Source organism: Diadema antillarum, unplaced genomic scaffold (assembly GCF_040938485.1).
Source record: "Diadema antillarum isolate AM-2024a unplaced genomic scaffold, OU_Dant_1.0 seq00001448_RagTag, whole genome shotgun sequence".
NCBI lineage: Eukaryota > Metazoa > Echinodermata > Echinoidea > Diadematoida > Diadematidae > Diadema > Diadema antillarum.
In genome coordinates, this window is record NW_027272194.1 from 164,003 (window position 1) to 177,605 (window position 13,603).

General features: G+C 35.0%; 1 protein-coding gene across 1 annotated transcript; it reads left to right on the forward strand.

Moving 5' to 3' along the window:
* The first annotated feature begins 2,123 nt into the window (after positions 1–2,123).
* LOC139709544 (octopamine receptor beta-1R-like) lies at positions 2,124–6,709 on the forward strand. The gene is made up of 3 exons (XM_071621501.1): positions 2,124–2,730; positions 4,428–4,678; positions 6,584–6,709. The coding sequence occupies exons 1-3, from the start codon at positions 2,124–2,126 to the stop codon at positions 6,707–6,709; spliced, it is 984 nt and encodes a 327-aa protein (XP_071477602.1).
* Positions 6,710–13,603: the final 6,894 nt, after the last annotated feature.

Here is a 13,603-nt window from a genome sequence, read left to right on the forward strand (position 1 = left end):
TAAATACAGATACAGTTAGACTCAGGAATCCAGCCTGGGTCCTTTGGATTTGGAGGCAGACGCGCTATACCGACGGAGCCAAATCACCGCCCGTTTCATTAAAATGGCGGCCACTGGGTTCCATCATATGAGATCAATTTCTTTCACGTTTCAAGGGGCCGCTGTTGTGGCTCAGTGGATGTTGTTACGAACTGAGAATCCGAAATACGTGGTTCGAATCCCCTGGCTACGGCAGCTGTGTCCCTACATAAGGCACTATCACTGCAGAGAGTAGTCCATTGAAAGGGAACTCAAAGCAGTCTGTCCTTTGGTTGGGTCCCGGGTGCTTACAAACCGTCATTGCATTCTTAGCAGTCTCGCAAATCAAAGATGATACGGTATGCCCGGTGTCTTACAGATATATATTTTCTGAATTACTGAAATACAGATATATTTTTGCTTAAAGAGATGGATATGTTTTTGGTTGAGGTGAGGCTTCACATTTTCACTCTTTGTGAAATAATTATGTCTTATGAATCACGAAACGGCACAAAGTTTTTTACAAGTTTATTTGATTAAAATTGGTTTTGAAATGGCTCAGATATCCAAAAACAAAGTGAACACAACGTAGTCCTTATAAAAGATAGTTCCATCACTTATTAGGACCCCTTTGATATCGTATTTCTCAGGCATTTCAAAACAAATTTAAGCAAAAATGTATTAAGTATCACAAGTAATAAGTATACTTATTATATAACTATACGTATATATGTTTGAATATTAAATATATTATGTATATATACTTTATATGTATACATATAGATTACATACTATAATTCATACGAGTGTTGTGTGTGTATGTCTGTGTGTACATTGCAAAAAGTCCGGTGTTAAATAGTGAACACCGAGCTGGTGTTAGATTTTCGATGCTCATTTATGGTGTTAAATTAACACCTACGGGTGTCATTTCCAAATTTTAAACTGTTTTTTTTTTTGAAGAGTTTCTTAGTAATTGCACTTCTTGTTGATTTTTAATTTAAACAAGACGATCAAGAATTTTACATTAAAATACTAGATTTTTGAAAAAATGTGAAAATAAATTTACACCAAAGTAACACCAGCTGGTGTGGTCCCTTATTGAAGCTGGACGGGTGTTAAACCATTGATATTAACACCAGCAAATATCAAATCAACACCATGTGGTGTCATTTTTAAATTAACACGAGTACAGTGTCAAAATAACACCAGGTACAGTGTCAAATTAACACCACGAAGTGTCAGGTGAACACTTTTCAACACCATCACAGTGCATTTTTAACACCTGTGGGTGTGGTCCTTTATTGAAGTTTGATCGGTGTTAGATTTAACACCCGTGGTGTTAAATCTAACACCGATGTTTTTACAGTGTATGTGTGTGTGTACGTGTGTGTATGTGTGTGTACGTGTGTGTGTGTTTGTGTGTGTGTGTGTTAGTAATGAATTGGGATGTTTAGGTTTTCTTGTCATATCTTAATAGCTGTACTTTGTTCTCAAGCACTTTCAACGATGTATCTCTTCAATCGTGCCATCTCTATGCCACTTCCATGAACACTCCTCATATATTAGAAGCACGGTCAAATGTGATTGGACGGATTGCCATTGCGTCCGCCCTGCTACACTTCAGAGTATAATTATCTCCGATGTACTAGTATTAGCTGAACGCCTGCCGGAGCTTCGGGTCGATATAAAAGCATGAACGCTCCAAGCTCGAGAGGATCCTTTATCCGTGGAAAGCTCCGGTAATGCTTTTCCTTTTTTTGTCGGAATTTTTGCAATGCGTCACTTTTCCTTTGCTTTGTACAGCTAGAGGACCTTTCACTTTGCGTGCCCAGAGCATTAAATCGTTCAACATTTCAAACAAAAGTGGCTATCGTCTTTAAAGAGATAACTGTTAAACATTAATGTGCATCTTGATTAGATGAAGAAACACTAACGGCCTCGTTAAGCATCGTTTACAGTCTTGCTATACGTATACGTTAAAAAAGTAAATTACTTGAGCACTATACAAAAAAGATTGTTTCTCACTTTTATGGACTATACCATTGTTTCATTGGAAATCTTGTCGGTGCATTTCATCTTAAAGGAATTTCTTTATTATATTCATGATGTCGGCGGTCACAGAAATATCGAGTATATCAGAGATTGTTTTCTCTGAGTACACTAATAACTTCGATTATCTCGAGAACATTACAGAGAGTGGGCAATCGAACGTTAGCTCCTGGTTCTCGTCCCTTTTCGGTACTCTGTCAGTTGCGATTGCCCTGACTGCAATCCTAGGAAACTCCCTCGTTATCGCCACCATTCTGACCAACCGTCAACTGATGACGTACACGAACAGCTTCATCGTCGGCTTGGCGATGGCGGATCTCTGTAACGGCGTCGAAATCACTTTCCGAAGCGTGAACACGTACCTGGGATACTGGCCGTTTGGCAAGGTTGGCTGCGAGATATTTCTCTTCTTCGCCCACTATACCGTGCAGGTCATTTACATTCTCACACTCGTCATCGCAATCGATCGCTTTCGCTCGATCAGGAGTCCGCTACATCATCTTCGAATGAAACGCCTGACGTACGCCGTCAGGCAAATTCTGGTGACCTACTTCAGCCAGGTGCTGGTCATCTCATTCTACTTATATGCGTTACCATGGATACTAGGCAGGGGCTTCGATATTCCAGATAAAGTGTGCCTGTCTCGATTCAGCATCAATGAAAGTATAGGCCTCTATTTTATGCTGATAACTCGCTACATTCCTGTTCTCACAACTGGTATGCTGTACGTAATAATATACGGAATTATTACTCGTCGAAAATTATTCAAAAAGTCATTAACGACTGAGACAAAGTCAAACAATCCTGGTAAGTAATTGTTTGCATTATCGGAATGTTTCTTTCCAATTTTTAAAATGATTTTGTTATTTCATAAGTATTTACCCCAAAGGTTAAAAATGTTGCAAATGTCTCTGAAGAAAATAAAATCATCTTACTCCTTATGTAGTTGTTTTGTAGTGACATACATTTAAGAACCCACTTTCGAAAAAAGAAAGAAAGTACGAAAGTTTATTTTGCCATTCATAGAAGTTTCGAAGTTCACTGACACTATGGCGTATTCGAACCTCATCTTATTTTGTCTTCTTTTTTTTGCTCATATGATATAGGAAGAGCATGTATATGTGACGAATCTTGCTTTATGATTTGAGTAATTAGAGTAGCGAGACATTTTTATTTATCGCCTTAATGCGCAAACCGTATACTGAACACCTTTTCCCCCTTCTGCCCTTCAGAACAAGAATCGCGCAAGATAAACAAACAAAATATTGCAAATATTTCTCAGACAGGAATTGAGCTAAAGAGTAAGGCAAATCAATAATGTCCGAGTCATTTTCGATTCACAGCCCTATCAGGGGGAGTAGTTTAACCTGAAAAGATATTGCAACCGAGAAAACGGAAAGTTTATTTGACTGAAAAATATCTGAATCTTAAATTCGAGGAATGCGTGAACCTTTTTTTTAATGTTTACATGTCAAGTGTTCTCATAAGACTGCATATTATGTTCAATGCCACTTTTCTGAAAAGTGTGTTCATTTGTTGATGAAGCATTCATGCCATGTTCGTACTAGGTATATTTTTAAAATTTATTTTCCTGGAAAAGGTGTGATACAATTGAAAACCAGAGAACGTCAAAGAAATTCAGTGATATCAATTTTGTTACAATATTGCCATTCGGTCATTTTCTGCTTTTCTGCTTTAATGTAAGTCCAGTCTTATTTCTCTGATAATCTGAACCTTAATTCTGAAATTAATCACTCTCCATTACGACTATTCTGTGTGTGTAAGCATAATACGTGTGTATCATTTGTGTTTGTTTTTTGATTGTTTATAGACAGAGTGATTTTCTGCTGAAACAAAAATGATCTATGGTTTTACCATTTACTGTGTAACCCGATATGAAAAGTATAAAATAGATTGAAGGGCCATCTTGCTGCATGTTCTTGAAAACATTTCATTTTTTTTTTCGTGAGCCAACATCTCTATTTCCAAGCATTTTATGAAATGGAAAAAAAAAACAGCTTTCGACATGCTTATTGTATTGAATTAAGCAAGGAATCAGAAAAGAAACTTGATTTAAAACTGAAAGTATCTCACATTGAATTTGAATTAATTGTCGTTTGTGCTGAAAAGTATGATAAATCCTTAACTTATAATTGTCTTTCTGCAGTTGCATGGAATTGAGACTTTATGATAAGGAATTTCTTGCACATGCGATATAATCGCACATCATTTGTCGTTTTTTGGTGATAGTGACAGCTTTTGAGCTTACATTACTCACAATCAGAAAAAGAAAACAATTAAAAATGTCGTCAGCGGTTACATTTTACACGTTTTCCCTACAACAATATTAATTGTTACAGAATACTCTCGAGAAAGTCGTAGTGTGGCTACAGTGTCAGTAAAGTTTGACAGGTCAACCGTGGATGAAGGGGATCTTGAGAACGCTACCCACCAGCACCCCTCGGCAGGTGGGAAGAAGAGGAGCTACCACCGGGCGGAACGAACTCTAACGATGATCTTCTTTATCCTGCTCGTTTCTAGTCTGCCGTACATAATAGCTTACAGCGTTCACCTGTTGTGCGACCACTGCGTTTCGATTGGAATCTTCAACGTAAGTATCACGCTCGTTTTTATAAAGATTCAAGCTTATTATGGTAGCATATTCTATGGGGCGGTGTGCGTGAAAATCAAATAGGGTTCATTAAATTTTATCAGAGCATTAATTGTGGCGTTATTCCGAAGGTTCGTTCATTAGTACGAAAATGAAAAAAACAAAAACAAAACAAAACACACTGATAACGAGAAAACAAAAACAAAAACAAAAACAGAAACTGCGGTTATCAACAAACTTTGGAATTGCGATTTATTTCTTCTAATTACTGTAATAACTAACTTTTAGAATGACAAACCTTATTCAATTTCGGATTATCGATCCTTCCAACGAACTTTATTTCACTTTTGGAATTACGAACCAAAAAAAAACAAAAAAAACGAACTGTATGTAACCACGTGCTATGTAGTACTACATAGACAATTCTACAAATTGTCATTAAACTTTTCCAATTCTTTTTAGCCAGACGAGGCTATACACATCGAAAAGTCAACTTATGTCTTTCAAAACAAAAAATAAAAACCTAAAATTAAGTACATGAGTAATCGGAAGAAAATATCCCAAAAGATAAACTTGATAATTTTTCTCTATACTGTCTCAATTTAATGTCGAGTACAATAACATAATAAGGCAAAGAAATTTCAGTTTTAAAGATCGTGAATAGAGCTGCAATACAAAAAAAAATCAAAGAAAACATGGTTCTCCTTACCATTTTTCTTTTGTTATATGGACGTTTTCATTACCTTACATGACAAATGCATGAACGACGGAAGGTTGTGATAAACTTTGCCAGTCAAAGTTCTACTTTCCCGAATTCGATATACGATTGTGACTTTGCTGAAAGCTGCGTATATTACATGTGGTTACAGGTCTATGTATACCAGCAGATAACATAGTCTTTTGCTGACCTGATAATGACTAATTAAAAACATCTTTTACTGCTAACATAGACTTTCGGAATTTAGGGACTAATCTATCTTATCAACGAACAAGAGGCGTTTGATCTATTGGAACGAGACAATAGCTACACCGGATGACTGAAAGAATATATGTTATGTCATGATTTGATTATCATGATCTTTGTTGGGGTATGAGTGCCCTTCAATTTGTCTCCCTCTGTGCAAATGAAATTTGTAAAATCGCAACTACGACTTAAAATGTAAGTTCGAAACAACGAACTGAGATTTGGAATATCTCATCTCTACAGACGCGACAGAAGGAGACAAACGGAAGAAAACTCATAGCTGATATCTTCACCCTTCTGCTTGATAATCTCTCGCTTCCATTTATGATCATTCTTGATATATATATTTGTGTTTTTTCCTGTATACTGTTACCTTGATTATAAACGCCATTTTTAGCTTGATTAATATAGTGCTCAGTCTTCTGGTATTTATCATGTGACAACAAGTTAAAATATTTTTCATATGTCCCTGTCAATTTAATATCGATTTTCTGCATATCTTTAAAATCATGATAAATTTTGTTGTTCATTGAATAAATGCCAGTAATGAATCATCATAAATAATACCAGCAGCAATAGGAAGAATGAAGATTATAAGGATAGGAAGATCATTTACTACTATTAGAAGTAGGAGAAGTTATAGGAATAGTGGTATCTCAGAAGAGCTTTATCACAGAACGAGTTAAGCGCAATATTTACACATTTTAACATATTTCATCAGTGCTCAATAACACTTCTCCAGTCATACCTCACGTGTTTCATAACAAGGGACATTCTTGAAAGTGTGACAAAACATCACATACTTGTTTATTATTTCATTTGTTTTTAACAGGTTTAGTCGCATAAATCTCAAATTCAAAAGAATGGAGTTAAGTCTTTTTGCAATCAAACTCTTCTTTTTTTACCCTTTGCTATCTCTTAAAACAATTGCCTTTAACCAGGCCGCTGTGGTGGTTAGCCACATGAGTTTCGCCATCAACCCAATCTGCTACGCGTCGGGGAATCCCCTGATCAGAGCTGGAATCATTAATCTGATCTGCAGGCCAAAACGAGGGGGGAAATCCTAAGAAAATCGTCGTGCATCGATCAACAACGCTGGGAAATGAAAGACAGCGTAAATGCACCCAGCAGTAATAACACTAAAAGTTACATATCTGTGTCGATTTGTTTTCATCTTTTTTTTTTTTATATCAGTGTTAGTGACAGTAATCTATGTTATCTTATGTTTCAGAATGGCTAGCACTACAAAATACAGGGACATTGTTAATTATAGATTGCAGAGCACCTCACGATGCCTTCATTTATACAAAATGAAACCAAGTTTTGATAAAGAAAAAAAATAAACAAAAAATAAACAAAGTTTCGGTAAATGAAAGAAAGATATCATTCAGAGGGGTGTAGGTTCAGGTGCTACTTTCTTTATTTTGTCTCCCTCTACAAATTAAATTTGTTAAGATTGCAACTGCTGATCTGAAAATCAACAAACATGTCGGGAAAAAAGGGAACCAGTAGGACTCGAACCTGTCATCTACCAGTAATTTGTAGAGGGAGACAAAGTAAAGAAACTCGCACCTGAAAGTTTCGGTACTTTAGAACTCTGGCAAGCAAACTCGGAGACCCGAAATCTGGCCAACTTAGGATGTTTTCGTCAGCTTTCATCAATGTCAATCAATGTCATGATTTTTTTTTTCGTGTATTCACTCTCACTCTTTACGTCTGGCGTCTTGTGTATTATTGAAATGGATGTTATTCGTATTCCATTTTCCTTGCTTTTGAGAGGTTCCAAACATACAACCATGCTTTTTACTGGACCTCTAAATTCTTTTTTCCCCTCAAAACATAATTTTGTATTTTGTCGGTATGCATGTATATCTTTATCTGTTAACCATCATTTGAATTTATCCTTTGCACAGTCGAATGTATGCCTATGATGTGATTCCTGATTTATTCTGTGTTATGTTTTTGTTGAAAAAGAATGAAAACAAATGAATTGAATTGAAGTGCTAATATAGTGAAATCCACCTCATCAAAACTGATACTCTGTGGGATATGAGCAGACTGTAGTTTGTGTACAGATTTTAAAGGTCATGGCACCAAGTATCAAGAACAAAATCTGAGAAACTTGTCAGGAAGCAGAATTTCTGTACAATTATCGTTATTGCACTCTTAACTTTTTCTTTCAGCTTTCTTTTTTCTATTTCCTTTCAAATCTCTTTTTACCCCATTGCATGAGACTAGGAATATCGGACTTTGCAATCGATAACATTTATAGAATTTTAATGCATTTCTCTTCCTTTTTTATAGTCTTGGTGATATTTTGGATGAATAAAGATAACTTGGCTGTTTCACCTCCTGGCCTGCTATTCAAATGACGAGTAAAAATTTTAAAAGAGTAAGAAGTATGAATAGATTTCCATTTTCATTTCATCTCAAAAAGGTACGATTCCATCGCAGGATCTCGATCAATATTGTTCCAAAACTGTAGAACCAGAGAATAACCTGCAAACAACATTTCTTCTTTTCATCTCTCGGTCTCCCGCTGCAGTTTTTAATCGATATACATTAAAAAAAATCGGAGTGGACATCTTGATTAAAAAACTCAAATAAGACATTTTATATGACAGAAGCTTGTCAAAGTAACATTTATTGATAATATCACGGCAGAAGAGGATGGTAATTCAACAAATGTCATATTTGTCCAACTGTTTCTTTACTAAAAGACCTAACCAGAAGGAAAAAAAGTGACCTATAGGTAGAAATCGGGGGCTCATGTCTTCATAAAAAAAAAGTTTCTGTTTATGGTTTTCATGCAACGAGCGAAGCCCATCTAAGTTTTTCATGATGCATTTTATGCTATCATTGTTCTGGAATTTTCTTTTTACTGCTTTTACTCCTTTCAAGGATAATAATCGTAACAAATCACATGATGGTTACCGACATTTTACCAAGACACGCAAAATGAATAAGAATCTAGTCGTATACATGTATATCACTTATTATATCACAGCATTATGATTTGATCATATCGGGGCAAGCCTTTCATTATATTGCAATACTAAAATATTACAATCATTACTACATGTAATCATTATTGAAAGGCATTAATATCATTATTACCACAAAACTAGGACAAGAGGCTCAACTTGGAGAAGAGACCATCGCGTCGGGTATATACTGTAGGATTCGAACCTAGAAGCCTAATGTTGTATAATTTGATAACAATAGCTTATTACAGGAGGGTTCGTTTCTGTTTCTGTATTTTACTGGATACATAGTTGACCTTTAATGTCAGATGTCGTGTGGCAATAGATGCATATAGATATTATGTTTATATTTATCTAACTAATGATAAAGCCTATAACGGTTTTATGTTTTGGTTTGGTTTGTTTTTTGATGTGTTTTACATATAAATAACGTGCTTTTTTTCATTTTCCCTCCGTCCATTCCAATTTTTCATAATAATAGATTACGAACTAATGTGTCTCTGATGTTCTATGATCCTCATATATTCTGATCAACTTAACCGAAATGAAGTGAAATAAATGAGAAGTAAGTAGCAACGAGGAGGTGCTACATAATAATTTCCAAAAAGAAAAACAATCTTGCAAGTGTAGAGATAATTACAGTCCACCGAATCGTGATTTATTGAAAACTGAAGCAAAAGGAAGGACTCCTCAGAAGAGAAAAACTCCTCACCTACCAAGGAAACACCAGCTTAGGGTTTAAAGTTTAAAGTTGGAAAACTCACGTTGGAAAGATAGACAAAAACTCGAGGAAAAAGGTTGGTGTTTGTTTCGGCTAAGGAATTATATCATACTAAGTCATATCTTGATACTGATGTATATTGCAATTTCATCTTAAATATATGTATGGAATAGAAGTTAGGGAAAGTACATATGAATCAAATTTAAAGTTTTGGATATTGCCCCAAAGATGGCAGTAAGAGTCATTTCTTTCAACCCTATTATGAATCTAGTAATAGAAATATTTCAAAATTTAAGGCTTCTCGGTATTATTCAATTACATAAGCTGTGTGTCTGTACATTTATATACAATGTTTAAAACGGTAACCTGCCTCATTCAGCTTTTAGATACATTAATATTGCTCATTTGTATCCCATAGATATAATACTATCCATAGAAATATAACAAGAAACAATTTGAATTTGCCTACAATTAACACTTATTACGGAAAGTTTTCTTTGTCATTTGTTGGAGTATCTTTATGAAATTATCTGTCGTACTCATACTCATTCCATAGATCTCTAAAACCACATGTGTTGGCTGTGTAATGCCCAAAGTACTACGTGTGCTATCGCTAATTTCACTGCTAAATATCATTCAGCAAAATTCATAAGTATATATGCATATATGTATATATATTATATATGTATATATATATATATATATATATATATATATATATGTATATTATGTATATATATATATATATAATATATATATATATATAATAGTATATTATAAATATATATATATATATATATATATATAAGAGTTTTATTGCAAAATGAGCTAACTCCGTTCTTGTTATGTTACAAGTGAGGTGGAAAGTTTAATATATTTGTTCTATCTGATGCTGGACATTGAAATGCTTAAAATGGCGCTTAGCTCATTTTGCAATAAAACTCTTCATTAAATCCCTTGCTTTATTTATTCCACATATTATCTACTTTTTTATTAGGAAATATATAATCATGTCAAGCTTTTAACTAAAATCTTTTATGATTTAAATAGTTGTAAATATGTTTGTTTCATGTATTTCAGACCACAGTTTGTAGAGCTATTCATTGTACTGTACTTATTATCTTTTTAGAAAATTTGTATCAGATAGGTATCGGACTTGATTAGCATTCGTGCTATTTTTTGGTACCTTTTATCCTGTATTCATGCACGTGTCTTTTATTATGTGTCATGTCATGTACACATGTGAATAAGACTGATAATAAACTTCAACTTTAGTCATACTCCCCACTTGCCTACAAACATTATATTCGATATTATGTCAAACTAATTCAAAGCACGTATGCCTATGTATAGGCCCCTATTTACATTCGTGTGATGCTATTGTGCTTTACTTTTGCTTTCCTGTCTTGAACTATCTCATTACCTTATTACTACTATTTATAAAGCATAAGTATTTATCTGACAATAGCAACACGACTGTATAATTACATGCCTAAATATTCGTGGATACATTGATCTATTGATTTATTCTAATTATATACGTATGTACATGATTATAATTATGATCTCGCAAGACTAGTATCGGGAGGTTTTTATCATTCCCATCTCTTACTCCCTCTGTCTGTCTCTCTGTCTGTCTCTGTCTCTCTCTTTCTCTGTGTCTTTTTCCTTTTATACCTTCTCTTCCACGACCATCTTGTTGGATCCCTTCGTTTATTGTATTGATAACGCATATATAATATATATCAACTATTATCAAAGAGTCAACCTTTTTTGCTTATTGTTGGCAACCGTTGGTAATAATTATGGTAATTCATAAACGCATGGAATTATGTCACAGTATGATGCACGGGTAATGAATATTGTTGAAGTTGTAGGAAACAGCCTTAGTTTGTTGCACGATATATGTATATTATGTTTAATGATATTGCTGGGGAAAAATAATAAATTGCAGAGTGATATGCTATATACAGACAAATCAAATCAAAATAAATCAAATAAGTGTAAGTTCTGCATTGATTTATTCACGTTTTTTCCACAATACAGTGTACATATAGTGCTATAGTGGATCCCTTTTTTTTTCTCCCTGAGCAATAAGACTGGCTTGACACCTTGTATACATGAATTGCCAACTGTTCTTAATTACCACTTGCTTTTCACCTTGCAGTTAAAAAAAAAATATACCGAAAGTAATGTATGATTTTTATGTCTTATAATTTTGCGTTCTATGGAAGAAAAAAAACAAATGAAAACAGATTTAATCTAAAGGACAAGTCCACCTTCATAGACATGTGGATTGAGTGAATGCAGCAATATTGATAGAACACATCAGTGAGAGTGTGAGGAAAATCGGACGATCCACTCAAAAGTTATGAATTTTTAATAGTTTCTGCTCAGTCTCTGCTGGATGAGAAGACTACTGCACCTCGTAATGTCACACGTGTGTATAAACGATAAAAGAAAATAAGAAAATTCGACATATTTTCACTTTTCTCGCATGATAAAAAAAAAACACTTGACCTACCTCTTTCAGAAGGCAGGGGACTAATAATATATTAACCTTAATATATGTCAGTGACAAGTCGAGGAAATGTGCACTTTAAAAAAACAAACCGTGCAAATATTTTCACATACATCTTTAATGTTAGGTTTCATGGACTTGAAATCATCGAGAAATGTGAGCCATCGGTAATTTCTCGTTCCTGTCTTTCCAATTTCTGAATTCAGAACACAGTGCAAGCCGCACTATGCCGGCAAGAATGAAAGAGGGAGAAACCATTGCTGTCACATAAGGCGCGGTCAGACTGGCAAAAGATCGCGAAGTTTAAGATCGCGAAGTCTTCCCGATCTTTTGCCGTGCGGTCACACTGGCAAACCTCGAGATCTTAAAGATCGCGATCTTAAAATTCGCGATCTTCTGCCAATCTGACCGTGCCTATAGAGGATTTTATCATTAAAATACTTGAGTATGACTCTCTTTGGCCCTCTGTGACGATCAGATTTTGCATTTTATTTTCATTTTATCTAATCATTTTTTTCCATTTCCAACTAAAAAGTTATACACAACCATAAATGCAACATCTGCGTCATTTCTCATTTACTGATAATTTACTGATCTTGAGTGGAATATCGGGAAAATCGTCGATCAAAAAAAGAAAAAAAAGTAAAACGATATATTGGTTATGTACTTAGATTTAAGTTTAAAAGAAAACACCACAAATAAACAGATTTCTTTAACGATTTCGTTATATTTTCATTCACTTATTAAATCATTTGAAATATGCTATCTAAACTCAAATACCGAACAGGGGGTGGGGTAGTTGGGAGGAGGTATCTCCCTAACACCCCTCCTCACGAGTCATCTCTTGCATTTTTAGAATTCCAGTTTTGGTACAGTATATTCAAAACATGCAAAGAAAAAGCAAGAATATATTTAGTTATTTAAATTTGTTAAAAAAAATCTTTTATTACTTGCCGCTGTGTACCGTCATGGGGAGGGTATAATCTATCATCTTTAAAGGAAAAAAAAATCAAGTTTGCTCAAACGGAACCTGCTCGCTAGCGTCTGGTGCATCAGACTATCTAAAGTTTTGTGCACATACAGAGAAAGATAAGTCCGTCGTACGACCAGGGAGGTGGCGATCTGGGCAGTGATTACGATTATCGCAACTGACTTAATTCAGGAGTTTGTGTAAAGTTCAGCGAACAAAAATAGCTGCAGTACAATCCATTTGACCAGGTACGGAGCTAATATTTAATATGTAGCTCCATGCTTTAGCCATGCACTTACAACACTATGTTTGAGTAATTGCGAAGTCCGGGCGTTGCCTCATGGCAGAGCACGAGATCTGCACGCAGTCGTGGCGTGTCCAGTGTCTGTCTTTGGATTTTACCTCCACCTACTGGGTAGGTTTAGCTAACTACTGGCATACATAGGGATCCGACGGGATTTGTAGATGTGCTGAATACACAGATTATCCCCATTATTATTTATTTTATAGGCCTATATACATGTCAGTAGTAGTTACGACGTTATATTTAAATGCCACGACTACATGCAATTCTCATGCGTGCCACGAGGCCACGCCTGCATGTACTTTGCACACATTAATTTTATATCTATCAATATCTATGATAGCGTATCTCTATTTGAATGGCATGCATTGAACCATGCTTCACATCCAGTGTCCATTATTTTATATTCAACATGTCCAGACATAGGTCCAGGCGGACATCAAGAGAGGTCAAAAATAGGA

Bases quoted from the DNA above. Each gene is read 5' to 3' on its own strand.
- LOC139709544 (XM_071621501.1), top strand. From the start codon at position 2,124: ATGTCGGCGGTCACAGAAATATCGAGTATATCAGAGATTGTTTTCTCT. The intron at 2,731-4,427 runs GTATAGGCCTCT...TAATTGTTACAG, and splicing joins TCGATTCAGCATCAATGAAA to AATACTCTCGAGAAAGTCGT. The intron at 4,679-6,583 runs GTAAGTATCACG...GCCTTTAACCAG, and splicing joins TTTCGATTGGAATCTTCAAC to GCCGCTGTGGTGGTTAGCCA.